This window comes from Falco punctatus (assembly GCF_963210335.1).
Source record: "Falco punctatus genome assembly, chromosome: 18".
NCBI lineage: Eukaryota > Metazoa > Chordata > Aves > Falconiformes > Falconidae > Falco > Falco punctatus.
Window position 1 is genome coordinate 1,759,729 of NC_137598.1, and position 17,343 is coordinate 1,777,071.

At 40.9% G+C, this 17,343-nt stretch overlaps 2 protein-coding genes and 1 pseudogene across 3 annotated transcripts; all 3 read left to right on the forward strand.

Moving 5' to 3' along the window:
- The first annotated feature begins 2,170 nt into the window (after window positions 1–2,170).
- Window positions 2,171–4,864, forward strand: LOC308055067 (feather keratin 4-like). The gene has a single exon (XM_080368647.1). The coding sequence runs from the start codon at window positions 2,197–2,199 to the stop codon at window positions 2,530–2,532; it is 336 nt and encodes a 111-aa protein (XP_080224773.1). The 5' UTR covers window positions 2,171–2,196; the 3' UTR covers window positions 2,533–4,864.
- A 38-nt stretch (window positions 4,865–4,902) lies between these two features.
- Window positions 4,903–15,686, forward strand: LOC308055037 (feather keratin B-4-like). The gene is made up of 2 exons (XM_080368610.1): window positions 4,903–14,518; window positions 15,670–15,686. Exon 1 carries the CDS (start codon window positions 8,625–8,627, stop codon window positions 9,189–9,191), a length of 567 nt encoding a protein of 188 aa, XP_080224736.1. The 5' UTR covers window positions 4,903–8,624; the 3' UTR covers window positions 9,192–14,518; window positions 15,670–15,686.
- LOC308054835 (feather keratin B-4-like) lies at window positions 13,560–16,027 on the forward strand (annotated as a pseudogene). The gene is made up of 3 exons: window positions 13,560–13,602; window positions 14,446–14,518; window positions 15,623–16,027. The product of its transcript is annotated as a feather keratin B-4-like (transcript).
- The last annotated feature ends 1,316 nt before the right edge of the window (window positions 16,028–17,343 follow it).

Here is a 17,343-nt window from a genome sequence, read left to right on the forward strand (position 1 = left end):
CTGTGCAAGTATTTCCAGCAAGCTGGAGTACACAAATCGTGTAATGATAAATATAATGGAGAACTGCTGGGTGTAACATCTGCTGACGCCGTGGTTTAGCTCGGGCAGAGCGCTGCCTCTAAGAACCAGTGCTTGAAAGCAATCCTTAACATGTACATTCATACTTAATTTGATGTGAAAACTGCAGCACATCGTGGTGACTTACTGGGATTTCAGGTAGGAATAATGGTGATGATAATCCTCAGATGAGAGACTGCATAGAACTCGTATTGAGAATTAGAGACAGTTAATAAACATTACAAAGTAATAAGATAATCAAGCCCTTTCCTTAAAACTGTGATTATTTGACTTTGGCATGGAAAATGAAGTTAAAATTTATAATTGGGTAAAGAAATGCATTCTTATATGTGTTTGTATTAGCTGTATTCACACAAACTGGGAAAACTGGGTTAGCCCAAGCAGTTCAAGAACATGTTATATTGTCTCTGGTCAGCAGTTCTCACTGGTCCTAGTTTTCATTAAACTTTACAATACTCATGGAGATTTGGTGCTTTTCTCAGCTGTATGTTTGTGCAGGATTGAAACAGTGCAGAAGTGCAAAATTTGGGAATATCTATTATACATCTTGTCTTGTGGTAAAGCTGAGTCCTTGAAATGGAAATGCTTGTGAATTGAGCCCAGGCTGCCACCTCAGAGCTAAATGATTATTCACCTAAAGGAGTGAAGTCTTGAGTAAGGGCTGTGCATCACATACACTCCCCTTAAGCAGTGTCTTGATGACTAAAATGAAACATAAAATGTACATTGGCCTTAGGAGGCGACATAATTATTGGTGTAATTCAAACGAGTCACCACAGTCTTCCAAGCAATTAAGTGGGTGCACACTGGTGAAGATGAAAGCTTTGTCTATACTGAAATATGAATGTAATAAGGGGAGGGGAAAAAAAACAGAGCAATACTAAAAGAACTTTTGAAAGGAAAAAAAAAGGGGTGATCAGTTTGGTGGATTTTGCATACAAAAGTACAGATCATTAAATAATTTCATGCATAATATATGTCTCTGGTCTGCAGGCCGTCTGGAACATGGTATAAAAGCCTATAGAACACAAGACTCTTCCATCCACTTCTCTTGCCTTATTTGCCCAGGTGAACAGGTAAGTCTGAATCTACCCAGTGTCTTTTTAAATGCTAAACTGTTACTTTGATGACTGCTTTTTTTGTTGTTTTTGTTATTCTTAGTTCTTTATAAATATTGCTAGCTTTTTTCCTTTTGGTAAGGAAAATTAGAAAGGCTTACTTCTATCAAAAAGAAAGACTACTTGTGAAGCAGGGTGTAACGAGACAGGACTTAGATGATACTGGCAATGTTGTCTCTCAAAACAACTTAATGCTCCATTTTAGAGACCAGGACTCAGGGAGTAGCTAGCCAGTGAGCCTGATTGGAAAGACAGTCTCATCTTAAGAAACTGGGACCACAAAAAAAAAAAAAAAAAGAAAAAAAAAAGAAAGAAAAAAAAAAAAGAAAAAGAAGCGCTGAGTCCCAGGATCTACCCCCAAGTCCTGTTTTCAACAGGCAGAAAAGCAGGGATCCCAGCAGACTCGAATACATGGAATTCAAATCAAGGCAGAAATCTCTGATTGAGAAGATAATCCTTCTTCAAATTCCAAGTTTTCCTGTTCTGCTCACATGACATTTGGGAGCAAGGGACACATCTCAAGCACTTTTCTATGGTTCTGCAAATGCTGCTGACTGGGCTGTAACTGAGTTCTGGCACTAAGGCACTAAACCCAGTTATGCATCAGTGCTCAGCTGAGGGTCCCATTCCATGCCTGATGAGAGCAACTGGAGCTCTCATTTTCTGGTACCACCACAATTGCACCTTCTCTAGAGACACAGTGAAATGGAAACTGACAAAGAAAGGGTTAGGGCGAACTTCAATGTGACCAGCACCACAGCTCAGGGGCCAGCTGCAGAGCAGAGACATCCTCCAGCAGCTATATAAAATAAGAGAAACCTCGATGCTATTTTCAGATGGCTTACTGTGGCTTTTGATTTAATAAGTGATTCTCTCTCCAACCACCTTCCTTAGGAACTTTTGTCTATATTGTCTTAACCGACCTTTCTAAACTTAATACAGCCTTTATATTGTGTTTACTTCTGATCCTGTATTTCAGACTTCCCTCTGTCCTACAGACATGTCTTGCTACGACCTGTGTCCACCCACCTCCTGTGGCCCAACCCCGCTTGCCAACAGCTGCAACGAGCCCTGCGTCAGGCAGTGCCAGGACTCCCGCGTGGTGATCCAGCCCTCTCCCGTGGTGGTGACCCTGCCCGGACCCATCCTCAGCTCCTTCCCCCAGAACACCGCCGTGGGATCCAGCACCTCCGCTGCTGTGGGCAGCATCCTGAGTGAGGAGGGAGTGCCCATCAACTCCAACAGTTCCTTGGGGTTTGGGAGCTTTGGCAGTGGGTACAGCCGACCCTACCGTCGCTACAACACCTACCACAGTGGCTTCTACGGGCCGTGCTAAAGCATGAGGAGTGAGCAGAAAGAAATGACCAGGAACGTTGAAGCACGACCGCATGCAAGACTCAGCTCATGGCCGTGGTTTCCAGATGTGATGTTAGATACCCACAACCTAGAGTTAACGGAGCTGTGGGAGCTTGGCATCTCCTAAAATCAGGCCTCTGCTTGTCTTATTCTTTGAATACTTCATATTCTGATGAAACTGTTGTTGTTTTTTCTATAACTGTAAATGGGACTTTATTGTCTCGGTTCACATCAGCACTGAGAAAAGAAACCCAGGATCAAAAAACATATTATCTGTTGTCTTATTAAATCCTAGAAATGCATACTTATACTTTGTACTTTTTTATTATGCTTTTTGCTCTCATTAAAGTTATGCAGCATCACATTCCAAGTCTCCTGGTGTTTGATTGAAAAACTTTTAGCAGCTCACTTTTTGTAAAATTTCTTACTTTTCCTCTGTTTTATTAATTGAAATCTACTTTTTCATGTTGACTAGGAGAAACGATTTGGCTCATGACCTTTATGCCAAGAAATACTTTTGTAGCCAGGAAACTTCAGGAACAATTTATATGCCAGGTAGATAATTTGGAATAAAGTAGAAGCTTTTTTGTGGAAATAAATTAGATACATCGTAGCAAAGTGGATACTATATATGGAGTAGATACTTGGACTACAGGTACTATAGATTTCCTACATTTCCTTACCCAACTCTGTTTTGAGATGGCGTAAGACCATGCACTTAAACTGCTCATTAAATTCCTCTTGTTCATCAGAAAGCATTTCTTATGGCCATGGTCTGAGCAAAGTGGGACCCCAAAGAGAAAAGATCGTACGGATTTTGGAGGGGAATGTTCTAAAAGGAACCTGCTCCCTCTGCAAATAATTTTTGCATTCATTTTTATTATTAAATATATTTTTATTAATTATTAAATATAATTTATATTATGTATAATTTTTAAAAATTGAGTATTTTTCGTAATTAATGCCAACCTCTCTAAGGCTACTTAAATGTAGATTTTTAATGCGTGTTTTAAACAAAGCTCCTGGTACTTCTGTGGATCTTCATGTGCTGGTGCTAAATCATTTGGGTTTGGCAGAGCTGCTTGCGTGTGCTAACTGGTTGCAGGCATCTGTGGAGTTAAACAGAAGGCCGAATTTTCACCGCATGTGAAAGCCTGTAATTTTGAAGTTTATTTTGAGCATTAAAACCTTACTTTTCTTGCTGGGATGGAAAGACTTCAAATGAAGCTGGGTCTCTAGCTCCAAACTAGTAGGCTGTGATCTTTTCCTTCCTAAATGATTAATGGAAATAAATGTAAAAATCAGGGACCTGGCATGTAATTGCAACAAAATGCAGGTGAGGGATATCTCATGCAAACCTTGGCAGAAAGAAACGATGCCTTGTGGAAAGGATTTACGCCAATGGTCGTGGAGCCATCCCTTGCTCTGAGGTGATGGATTGCAAATACACATTCATCAGTCTTGGTAGCATCGAGACATTGTTCTGCAAGGAAGGTGGATCTGACATATAGGGCCATGGGTAGAGAAATATTAATTGCACTCCTACAATTTGAAGTATAATTAAAGTTTGTGCTTGAAAAGTTACTCAAACATATTTGAAAAATAACTAAAGCCCACCCATTTTGGGTGTGGTGTTTTGCAGAAGTTCTGGTGAGTAAATAATTTCTTCCCTCCAGCGTAAATTAATTTTTGTTGTTGTTCTCTTCTACTGTTCCCCATTGCATTCCAGCATAATGACAGCACTACACCCGACTCTTTGCAGAAACACTCTGCAGATCTGTATGCAGCAGTTAGTTACATTTATTTTTTGACAAAAAGGGAAATGGTAACTTGAATTGTTTAAGCTTATGAGACCACAGAAAGATGCAAACCCAAACCTCAAACTGCAGTCATTTTAAAGTTCGTCATAACAGTATTTGAATGGCATTAACAATGAAAATAGCTTTGTTCAGGGATGAACTTTGGGGACTACGTATCTACCTGTATTTGAACACCTTTGCCTTCAGGGGAGCTATTTGAGCAGCAGAAGTTGAAGTTGTGAAGCTCAAGACGGAGGCTCTGCCTACACCAAAAGGCACCCATATGGCAGGTACTAGTCAGCTGCCTGGGCCAAACAACAAATTACATCAGATAATGAGCAGTGGGTTGCAATAGGAACAGCAAGGCCATGCAGAGGCATCCACTCTGAACTAAAAAAACTTAATCCATAGATACGTCTGTTTTAAGCAATAAGCTAGAAATTGCTAATACTGTGAAGGCATTAGCAGAGTTCACTCTCAGTGGCCTGGGACCAGGTGCCCTAGATTATTGCATGAACTGTGTAGGATGTGCAGGATCTGTGTAGGATGGCTGTGTAGGATGTGCAGGCTCTTGCTAATGCTGTCACTAAGCATCTGTATTAGTACAATTAGCTAAGACTGAAGGCTGAGATAAAAGCAAGAACTATCGGAGCTGTTGTGAGCAGTGAGAGAATGGAATGGCATAGGAGGGCTCTGACTTGCAAGAACTGTTCAACTGCTCGAAGCCTCTAAGGCATCCATTTCTTTATGATGAGCTAATTAGTTACAATTCAAAATTTATTGCAGATGGCACACTTCTTGCCAGGGAATCTTCCATTTTTCTGTGTGTCTGTTTCTCCATGCGCAGATTTTTTGGGTTACTTTTGTGTCTGAAGCCATTACGTGGGGATTACTGTGAGTAAGCTTCCAGATCCACTTTGATTAAGATTTTTTTTTTCCAGACATTTAGTCACTCACAGGTGTCTCAGGAGGATGTTCTCACATTATGCAAGAAGTTTTAATTATAATCTGAATATATAAATCTGTCCTTGATTACAGAAAAAGAACTGTGAACTTCTGATTCACTCACTTTAATTCATCTAAAAGATCATGCCGTTCAGTCATTCTGACTGTACAACAAAGTGGCTGGAGTCAAACAATAATTATTGTAATTATTCTCAGGGAAGGCTGTAGACATCTCTGAAAATGTTGCTAGATCCTTTTTTTTAAGACTCATAGTCTTGTTTTTAAGGTATTTTGTGTTTTTCAAGCAGAGCTTAGATGAAGGAAGAATAAAAAAAATTATGAAAATGATTTATGGAAACTGTTTTGCAAATTAATTCCTCAAATATCTGTTAGATACCAGCTGCTATAGAGGAAATTATTGTTGAAAAAAGCCTGCTAATCCCTTAGAATATAGAGAATTACCGAGGAGTGGACAAGACTGATGAAGCTAGGGCAATTTATTTGAGAATCTCCTTGAAATATGAGATGCCTTCAATGAAACCTTGAGCTATTTTTTTAATTAAAAATAAAAGATCTGTAATTCCTGCATCCAGGAACAATGACATAAATTTTAAACCAAATGACTGACCTGCACTTCCAAATCTTAATAATGTATTGTTACAGAAGTGATATGAGAATTCAAATATGGGTCACATGTCTTACATTTGCACATAATATGATAATTTGCATGCGTAGCACTTTAATAAATGCTTCTGATAAACTTTGAAGTTCTCAGGAACCTATGACCAAGCCAAACAAGTTTCTGTTCCCAGGAGATCTTTACAAAGACACTCCTAATTTAGGGATGATTTGCATGTCTCAGTAGTTAGAGTGCTAGGAGAGCAAAAACCTCGATACTAATCTCTGTCTCTAGGATTGCTTATGAGTTTTACCCCTTTACTACTTATCCTGTAGGCCACCCCCCCACCCCCTATAGAATAGGCTCAATTTCATTGTGCAATCCAAAGGCTGTTGTAATGTGACAGAAATATTGACTATGAGTGAAGAGATTATTGATGCTTTATATACTTCTGACACTTCTCCAGCTGGCTACCAGGTGGTCTATAACACATCTGTAGCAGACACTGCAGGGACAGCTGGAGAAATGAATTCTGCAATAAGAAAGGAAGAATTCTTGTACATGACAACCTCTGCCTCCATGGTTGAGTTTTGCAAAGCCTCATCTTTTGCAAAACTCTTCCCTGAGAACAGATGTTAGCAAGCAATGCAACTTACTTGTGCATGTGGAAGTTAACCTAAACGCAGTTGCTGATATTTTGAGGTTCTGAGGTAAGAATAAAAGTGGATTTGTGGATTCTGCAGATAACAAATGTCAAAGAGATCAGGCCCAGAATTAAAGAAAGCCAGGAAAGACCTTGGATTAATAAGAATTGTCCTTCAGTGTCTTTCACAGAAGTGCTACCATTTGATATTAGACTGGGCTTCTAATACTCTTTTTTTGTTTCTTCTTCCATGTCAAAGAAGCATCAAAGAAGTGTTTTTCTAGTTACATCACAGCCTTTGTTCACAGCCATAACACTTTTCAGTTCCTTTCTCAGGGCTCTTCCGTGTCCTTCCCTTTTAACAACATTTGTGCTGCTTCTCTCATTTTGGAGGCTGGAGTTGGGTGAAAATTGCATATATATTCCTGGCCATTTTCTGAGAAAATCTGTTTCGTTTCTCTTTTCCTTAAAAGCAGCTTGAATCCCCTACTACAGGTTTGAATCACACTACAAATGCTCATGGGTTGGCTCCCAAAAGCTGAAATTCTTAATGATTTCCAACAGTATTTACCTTGCAGAGGAGGGTACAAGGGACTGCATTATGTAAATTATGCTTAATCTCCTTTGATGACAGCATGCAGATCCAAAAGGGTTTTGAAGGCAGAATAAATTCTTCTGAATTAATCATTCTAGTGTTCCCAGAAATTAACTTGGCCCAGAATATTTTAAGATGAAAGAAACTTGTGGTCAGATATACATGCCACAAGATAAGGAAGTGAAGCAGTAATAAACACAAATACTGAGGCAAAAAACCATGTAATCAGTAGTGGCTCATAAATAACTTCATGCACAAAGAATGTCCCAAGTTGCTGGGCAACTTGGGGCTCAGTATAAAAACCTGAGCAACTCAAGGCTCTTCCATCCCTTTCTCTTGCCTTCTTTGCCTTGGTGAATAAGGTAAGTTGGAACCCGTTCGTTCTTTATATGTTGAACTGTTGCCTTGATGATTTTGTAGCTTTTCCCCACTAATGTTGCAGAACATTCAGCTTTTTTCTCTGAGGGAGGAAGGGGGTCTCATATGAGAGAGGGGTTCTGTTGGTAGTCAGTTATGAAAATCATGGAATGGAGCAGTTAGCCACAGGTTAGCCAGGTAGGACTATCCAACTTTGGTTTCCAACAAGTATTCAGGTCATGCAGATGAACATAAAATATCTGTAGTGAATTCTTGGATCTGTTCAGAGTAGGGTGCTGGTCTGTGGAAAATTCAGCTAAGGCCAGCAGATCAGAAGAATGTGGGGATATTGGCCAGTACTTGCAGTCCTGGGCCACCAGGTCTCCACATAGAAAGCAATCATCAGTCCATGCCTGCCTTTGAAACTCAATTTGTGGTCCGTCCACAGACAAGGAGCTTTAACCAGTTGCCTCTCCATCCTCCAGACAACTGTGGATAGATCTGCACTGTAGCTTCTGAGATCTGCTGATCATTTTAATATTAATAGCAATACACAAAACCAGAAATGTTCCTGAATTCAGCTGCCTGGCCTTCCTTTTTTTATTGAACACATTTTAAGTGATTAAGCTTCTATTATCCATTTTCTAGAACTGGGAGAAGGGACCTCCAGGATGGAACATGCATGAGAGAAAGTGACAGGAATGAAATGGGAAAGGTTTTTTACTGTATTAGCGTTAGGTGGGATTGTTTCTTGTCATCAACTGCTCAGTAAAGAGGCAAGCCTTGGAGCAGGAATAACAAGCCGAGTCTTACCCATTCCAGCAGAGCACCTTTGTCTGAAGGCTACAGTCACCCTCCATTTTTCTAGGACATGGAGAGCCCTAAGAGCTTTCCTGGTGTGTCGCCACAGCCGCAAGGGGAAGTGCTGAAAGTGCTTTTCCCCAGGGTAACGTTATGGCCACATGGTTAGGGCACTCTCTGCCATGGGAATGAAGAGGCTTTCAGCACCAGCATGTACCCAGGTTTCTGGGTGAGTTGACAAACCAAGGCTTCAGGGTAAGTTCCTGATTGAGATGCACCTGTGCTACCTTCCTGAGCAATCTCCTTAAAGAAAATGCAAGCTCAATCCTGTTTTCAAAGTACTTCCTCTGGACCTGGTGGAAAATGTCAGCTTGCTCACCATGGAATCTGTTACTTTGTTATATACTCCCCTTACCAGAAAATTTCAGTTGTACAAAAAGAATTTTATTTAAATCCTTGCTTTTTTCTTTTTTCTTTTCTTTTTTTTTTCTTTTTTTTGGTGTTTCAGGTTTACCTCCACTGCACAGCCATGTCCTGCTACGACCTGTGTCCACCCACCTCCTGTGGCCCAACCCCGCTTGCCAACAGCTGCAACGAGCCCTGCGTCAGGCAGTGCCAGGACTCAACGGTGGTGATCCAGCCCTCTCCCGTGGTGGTGACCCTGCCCGGACCCATCCTCAGCTCCTTCCCCCAGAACACCGCCGTGGGATCCTCAGCATCTGCAGCTGTCGGGAGCGCTCTCAGTGCTGGAGGGGTCCCCATCTCCTCCGGCAGCTCCTTGGGGTTTGGGAGCTTTGGCTATCCAGGCCTGGGCAGTGGGTACAGCCGACCCTACCGTCGCTACAACACCTACCGCAGTGGCTTCTACGGGCCGTGTTAAAGCATGAGGAGCAAGCAGAAAGAAATGACCAGGAACGCTGAAGCACGACCGCATGCAAGACTCAGCTCATGGCCGTGGTTTCCAGATGTGATGTTAGATACCCACAACCTAGAGTTAACGGAGCTGTGGGAGCTTGGCATCTCCTAAAATCAGGCCTCTGCTTGTCTTACATTTGTTATGCTTTACTTTATATTTCTGATCAAATGTCTTGTTCTCTTATGCTATTTTGTATTTGACAACAACTAGGTAAAATATGTAATTATTACAAATTGTTCTGCATGGCTGATTTAGTACAGTCCACTTAAACAATGAAGAAGGAAGATCTCGTTTTGCTGAGTGTGCCATTGTGAGAGGGATGAGTGCGTACCGTCCTTAGTGGACCATGGAAATGTATTCCTTACGCTTTACATTGCTTCCTTCCATTCCTCAGCCTCATTAAATTTGTGCTGCATCATACTCAGTCTGCCTGTACTTCTTTCTTGTCCCAGCCCCTTTTCCAGCTTGTGTGTGGTGAAACAGATCCCTTTGCAAGTCATCAGTTCCAGAAAACACCGTGACATAATTTCATGCCAATTGCCAAGGGAGAACAAGTCAGATTTCAGTTGTGGGAAAAGGTTTTCTTTTGTTTATACATGGTAAATCGTGCCTGAGACAATTTATCAAAGGCTAGAAAGAGACAATGTTCACTAGCAACGGGTGCGTCTCCTGCCATCGCGTAAGCAAGAAAACTGAAATAAAGGAGCTGCTTCTGTTTGGGTTGTAAAGACCCTTTACCTACTGTACCACAGAGATGCAAAAAGGCCCTTTCACTGTTTCAATATTGCTGTTTCATGAGAAAATGTTTGTGTTGAGATGGATGTCTTTGAAGAGGGGTGAGAATGGGACAATAAGCTGATTTGAGAAGGGGGACTTTCAGGGAAAAGCTCAGAAGGGAATACTGTTTCTCCTTATCCTTCCATAGATGTGGTAGACAGGGTTATCTATGTAGGAAAGAAGACAGAGGGATACAGCAGGAAAATCTACAGGGACATGAGGAATACTAGAAATTATAGGGATAAACCTTTTCCTGAAGCACTACATCTGCTCTCAGCTTGCAACCTGGAAGAGTGTGACTTTCTTCACCCTATCTGTGATACTTGGGAAGACCCCTTTAAAAGAAGGGAGAGATTATTCTTTTATTGAGCACAGCTGAGCTTGCTCAGAGCAGAGGCTGTAGGAGAGAGGTAGCAACCTTGGATTGCAGCACCTCTTGGCTGCTGAGATCAAACCCTGGTAAATATTGGAGGGGAGGAAGAGGAGGCTATGTGGTGTTTTTGCAAGGCAATTGGCCTTTGAAATTTGCTGGCCTGGGAAGCATGTCTGGGAGAAAGAGATTAAAAGGTTTGAACTTCTAACCCTTTCTTACTGCATCTTTATAAACTGACTCCTATCTGTTGTGTCTAGTAGATCTGATCTTTTTGGGCATTGCCTTGTTCTAGCTTGATTGTCTGTGTTGTAATAAAGGTGGTGGTTAGGACTGGGAGCTTTGGTCCCTGAAGGAAGAAGGTTTGAAAAACTCAACCTGAAGGCTCTGGATGATTCAATTTCCCATCAGCCCATACAGCTCACAGCCTGATATCTGTGAAATTTCTTGCTTGGAGTCTGTGTCTTTACAGACTGATGTTGAACTGTAATTAAAGCCAGGGAAAGATGCTGACAAAGTTATATTGACTACAGTCATTAGTGGAGCTAAATTAAAAGAGGTACATCAGTTCCATGAAAGAATTAATAATTTTAAGGAGTAGGTTTTCTTAACAAACAACAGAAGTGAATGGGAAGTTAATAGTTTGATATTATGATACAGCAGAAGTTTGGTCTGAATTAAATATGTGTTATATTTTTTGCCACCTCAGCTGAAGCTACTGCTTGATCAAAGAACATGCATTCCAAAGAAGTCACCGTTCATTTGCAGTTTGTTGCAAAATAGCTTTCTTTTATGGAGGTCAAGCTGTATACGTAACACAGCAGAGAGGTTACAATCCCACAGTACCAATGTGGCTGGGAAATGTTGTGGCTGAGCCACTACAGTGAAGGTATCTTTAATATATTCAGGTGGGCAGATAATGATGTTTCTTATGACAATGCACATTTTCCTACTCCGGCAATCCCCTTCTGAAATCCTCTGTTAAGCTTTCTTCTAATCAAGTGCACAAACCTCTCCTCAGAGGTAACTCCTGTGCCCATATGTTCTTTCCAAAGTTGGGATAATTCCTTCAAGCATGCAGAAACTGTAGCAGAAAAGTCTGGTATGCAGTTCACTTCTTCAAAACACGAAGCAAAAACCGTCCTCAAGCTTCGTTTCTCCTCTTCTTTCCTGTCCCAGACTGCCTTCTGTGGGTTAAAACTTATCATAGCAACAAGTATAGCACAGTCCCAAAGTAAAAGGTTTCTCTGGCTTTGTAGTTAATCAGAAAGTGTTCTGTTCACTGCTGAAGAATACGAGCTAGATTATTATGTTACAGAGAAAATTTTCGTGACAAGACAAGCTCAGGCACTACCTCTCAAGTTGTTATTGCATTTGTTTTGGAAACGTCCTGCTGTGTTAGAGTGGGGTCTACATGATCAGGCAACGTGTGTGCAATGACACCTTGTACTTGACAATAGCACAGCAGCATAAAACCCAGTGCATGCCAGAGTACATGTGCATGGAACTGAAGAACTGTCTGCATCTGCTCTTTCTCGGTTTATAAACTTGCGTCTGTTAACATCTATCACTGAATGGCTGGGACAGGTTGGTCCCATGGCCAAAAAGAGTAACATGAGCTGGTTTTGCAAGACACTAAGTATTTGCTAGCGCTTTCAGTGAAAATGTATTTCAATATTAAATTTTGTGAAGCTGAAACTTGAATTGTAGCTTGTACTGTGCATACAGGGATAAGGGAAGAGGCAGGAAGGCTCTGAGGACTAAGAGCTTTTATAGCTTTTTCAGGCTGCCTGAAGGATCTGAGATGTTCTTGCACATTTACTTACTAGTTTCTACTTTTTTCTTTTTTTTTTTTTTCATATGGCTGAGTTCCCACTAGTGAAATTGTTTTGTTTACTGTTTATGTTTATTGCCTGGACTTATCCCGGTGCTGAATGAAAAACACAATCCGTGGTCTCTTTCATCTTTTTGGTTTGCATCCATTAAATATGCCTGGCTCCATTATACTGACTCCACCTTCCCAAAATGTGGATGAGTCAAAATTCGGTTTGGTTAAGCATTTTGTCTGCTCTTTAGCATTTTGGTCACACTGGCCCATGGGAGTACCACCTGCTGTCACAGCAAGAGCTTTTAATTTAAGTCCGGAGTGTGCAATTTCATCCCTGATAAGTGACTCTGAGATTTAGGATCACTACTCTTTGTAATATTCCAATAAGCCATATCCCAAAGCTTTCAGCTCCTGGGATGAGACTGTCGAAACAACCTGACTGGCTCATATCATCACCTTCAGGAGAACATTGTGCTTCTTTATATTATCATTATACTTTCTGATGAATTTGTTTTCAAAACCCCATGCTTCTTTTATAGTCAATAGATGGTTATTGCTATAAAGGAATCTGGTTTTTAACATTTTGATACTGCTGTAGTGTGTCTGCATGTGTGTGTTGGTAAGGTTATTGGAGAAAGACCAGTAAATCTCGGGGACGGGAGAGCTTCAGTCACTGGTGTCACTGATGGGGGTCATCACGTACCTAAGGACATCCAGTGACTGATGACTGGAATTAGGTTTTTAATGTGATTTTGTGCAAATACTGATTTGTATTTGAAGTGAAAAATGGAAGGACTCTGGTTTGCAACACCGTATAATGTGAGGAAATTTGTGAAATTCATTAGTAATCCTGGTCACAAATTTTAAACACTGGTCATGTCTGAATAGTGTCACATATCTTCACATTTTCTGATAATGTGTTATTTGCATGTCTGAGCTGTTGATGAAAATGTGTTGTGAACTTTGAAGACTTTTGTTCTTCAAAAGTGTACAATCAGCACTTATTTCCCAGGAGATCCTCATGAAGATACTCACAGTTCAGAGACAATTTGCATGTCTCTAGCTACATGATTTAAACATTAGGAGAGGAGAGATTGGAATACTGATCCCTGCCCTAAAGTCTGCTTATGCAGTGTATGCAATTACGTTTTAATCTAGAAATTGTCTTTGAAAAAGAAATTGAATTGTGGCATATTGCAATGTTCTTTAAGGCCATGCAAATCGAAAACAACATTATTTGCTTTCAAAAGAGGAAAAAAGTACAAGAATATTATAAAGTTCTGTAAGTAGCTACCATTAATTTGCAGTATAATTTTGTATAATAGTGCAAGACGCAGTAGGGGAAAATAATAATTTGATGGCAAATGTTAAACTGTTTGGCGTCTCTAATGACCCTGTAGGTAAGCTTGTGCAAGACTTTGCGTGCCAGTGTCTCTGACTAGCCCAGAATTCACATGCATCCTCAATCTGATCTGAATTGTTTACCTGGAGTTTTATGTAGGAAGAAAGCTAAAACTGCAGACTCCTTAGATTAAGGACTTTGGCACTCAGTTCCCAAATTGCAGAGCTGTGTCTCAAATTTCTTTATGGAAGTGTGGTAGTTTAATACTGAATAAATAGATGAGGCTGCTGATACTCTTTCATCCTGCCTCCTGAGTCAAGAAAGTAAAACAGTATGTTCCCTCAAATCATCTATTTCCCACTAAGTACCTCTGAGACTGGTAATCACCTCTGCTAAGTGCTTCCTGTAACAATTTTATTTTCTGAATTTGTGTGGCTGGCTGGCTGTTTGAGATGAATTTGGCAAACCTACAGTCCAATTCAGAGTGAGAAATAGTAACTTCTGGCCTTTTCAGAGTGAGATGTGTCAAAAACTTGTGCTCTGCATGAAAGGGGGATTTCACAAGAGAGTTCACATGTGTCTTTCCTAATGTATTCATCTGTGTCAAATGACGTACACTGCATATATTTCCCTTAGAATGCAAAATAATTTCTTTAGTAACTCAGATGAATCACTTCTTCTGACCAGGAATTAACTAGGCTCATAAGATTTTAAGATAAAAGAAACCTCTTTGGTGGAATACATACATTACGGTGAGGAAATTAAATCAAGGCAATAAATACAAACAGTGAGGAAAAAGTAAATCATCAGCTGGGAATATTTTGCATACAAGAAGTCTTTAGCAATTGGCTGGTAAATACCTACATACACAAAGTATGTCTCAGGTCCTCAGGCACTCTAGGACACTATAAAAGCCAGCACGGTGCAAGTTGCTGCCATCCACTACTTCGGCTTTATTCTCCTTGGTGGAAAGGGTAAGTCTGAATCTGCCTGCTATCTTTCAATGTCCTGAATTGTTGCCTTCATCGTATTTTATTTTTACGCTCTCTTGTCTCTAGCAATCTAAGATTTATGCTTTTCATCAGTGTGTGTGTGAGATCTGTGACTAGCTCTTTCTGTAAAAGACGGTAGCTGTTCTTTGAAGGGTGGCAAATGCTGGACGCAGGACTCATTTTTCATTTGTGTCGCTGGATCATTCAGTTCCAAGATGCTCAAATCTCTGCATGGGAATTGCTCAGCAGCTAGAAGCAAATGTGAAGAATCTACACAGGGATTTTGGCTTTCTTAGAGCTTTTTCTGTAGATAGATAAGTGGGCTCAAATTTTCAAAAGTGTAGTAAATACTGAAAGTATATCACTTCTTGCACCAGGATACCACGTAAATAATCCTTCTCCATTCCTAAGCACTTTGGGACCAGAAATATTTGAATCATGTCCTCCTAAAATGATGTGAATACTTTGGCACTAGTAACCTGTAACTGAAATATCAATAGTAAAGCTTCTGCCTGTTCTATTTGCTTATCAGATCATTGTGGACCATCAACTTCTGTTTGACCCCCCTTCAGAAACAGGTTGAAAGTTGTTTTCTCTGTAAGACTGGTGTAAGATGAAATAAGCACAAAGAGAAGGGGATGATTAAATAAGAATTAGGCAGAATACTTATTCTTTGACTGTTTAAGAGACAAGCCCATCTGTGGGGTGGATAACAGCTCCCTTTCACAGGTGTCATGTTATCAGGTTGCGCTCCTCACTTCTACCTGCTAAGGAATTTTTTCTTCTCCCCTCTGTTGTACGGCAAAGTTTCTCCAAGCTGTATCGCACAGGAGATCATAAGCCTTGTCCTTTGCTTCCCACCTATTACAGGGATGCATGCATCCTGGAAGAGTGTTGTGGGAAAGGAGCTGTTGTAGACTGCTCTGGAGCAGGTAGAGCTAACCCTTGAGCTGTCCTCTGTAGCACAGAGGAGTCTGGGTTTCACCAAAGTCTTTCAACCTAAGACTAATACATTATTCCATTTCCATATAGTGTCTAGTTAGCTTCTTGCACCCTGCATCGTCTCAGCACCTTAATTACATGGCTGTAATTACAACTTCTTGCTTGTATTTACTTCCTTCCCTGTGTTTCAGACTTGGTTCCATCCTGCAGACATGTCCTGCTATGATTTGTGTCCTCCCACCACTTGTGGCCCAACCCCGCTTGCCAACAGCTGCAACGAGCCCTGCGTCAGGCAGTGCCAGGACTCGACATACGTGATCCAGCCCTCTCCCGTGGTGGTGACCCTACCTGGACCCATCCTCAGCTCCTTCCCCCAGAACACCACTGTGGGATCCTCAGCATCTGCAGCTGTAGGGGATGCTCTCAGTGCTGGAGGGGTTCCCATCTCCTCTGGCAGCTCCTCAGGACTTGGGAGCCTTGGATTTTCAGGTCTAGGTGGCCTTTATGGGAGGTCCTACCGTCGCTACAACCGGTGTGGGCCGTGAGAAATCCTGGGGGTAAAACCACAAAGGAGCAACCAGAAGCTTAAGAACGTGATCCAGATGCAGGACTGAGCTCATGACCATAGCCAAATGCTTGCTGACCACCCTCAGCTTTTCCCTAAGCTAATGGGACTGCAGGAGCTTGGCATTTCTGATTTAATGCCTTTCTGTTATCAGTGAGGTGACAAATGTAACTTTTATTGTTGCATGTAGGAGTTGGGTGTCCAGCTATAAAGCATTGCCTTGAAATGGATGATTAATTTTATCCACATTTAACCCTACTGCTTTCTTACGCTGTACATTTTTTTTTAAATTCTACTTCTCACTCATTAAATTTATGTTGCATCATAATAATTGTCTTGCAATGTTCTTCCTCCCTTTTCCTCTTTGGGGACCTCTCTGGGAGAAATTTGCCTGTGCATAAATTGTGAGTAACAGACATCTTAATTTAAATCATACCATACCAATTAGTAAGGAGGTAATAACAGATAAATGTAAGCAATGAGTAATACCCCTTTTTTTACAGAGTATATTTTCCCTTAGTCATACTTCTTTGAGCACAATATAAAATAATTGCTGCAGGCTAACAATCAATGTGGGAAAAGAGGTGGGAAAGCTAACCCTGTCTTACAAGCAATATGTAATTTCACCTCCTGATATTCCAATTCCTCAGAGCTTGTAAAATCCCAGCAATCTGTGCTATTAATATTTTTTTTAAGACTATGAAGAAGATTTTACCATTAAGAATGGCAGTAAATATCAGGAAGAACATTTAAAAATCAACAAATTAAAGAAAACAAATATGTATGATTCTTCCTTTTTTGACTTCCTAGTTTAGGAATGCTGCAATTATGTGGTAATTGGTTGCTAAATTGGGTGATTATTTGGGGGCCTTTGGGATGTCACCAGAAATCCTCAGAGCAATAACAATTACCCTGCCTGTTCTGAACCTTGGGGAAGATAATGACTGCTAAATTGCTAAACAAACATTCATTAACACAATGCAGTTGATGCCTTAAGGATCCAAATTAAACTTTCATTCCACATTTTAAAGAGAGATTGAGTATGGCAGATTGTTTGATATGCTGAGCACACCCGGGAGTTTTGCTCCCAGAGGAGGCTGAAGGACAAATGAAAACCAAGAGGCTCTTGTGCAACACCACGGGGTTTTAATGTCAAAGAGAAGCAGAGCAGCCAATTACAGAAAATCAAGGCAGTACAAGGGGAAAGGCGTAATGCAGGTAGCACGCCCTGGTACTGGTGCCCCGCTCAGGACACAGTGGACAGCCAAGGTGGTGGAGGGATGCAGGGGATACTGAGGCC

What these genes read in the sequence shown, in the direction of transcription:
- LOC308055067 (XM_080368647.1), top strand. Translation starts at nt 2,197, where the DNA reads ATGTCTTGCTACGACCTGTGTCCACCCACCTCCTGTGGCCCAACCCCG.
- LOC308055037 (XM_080368610.1), top strand. Translation starts at nt 8,625, where the DNA reads ATGCAAGCTCAATCCTGTTTTCAAAGTACTTCCTCTGGACCTGGTGGA.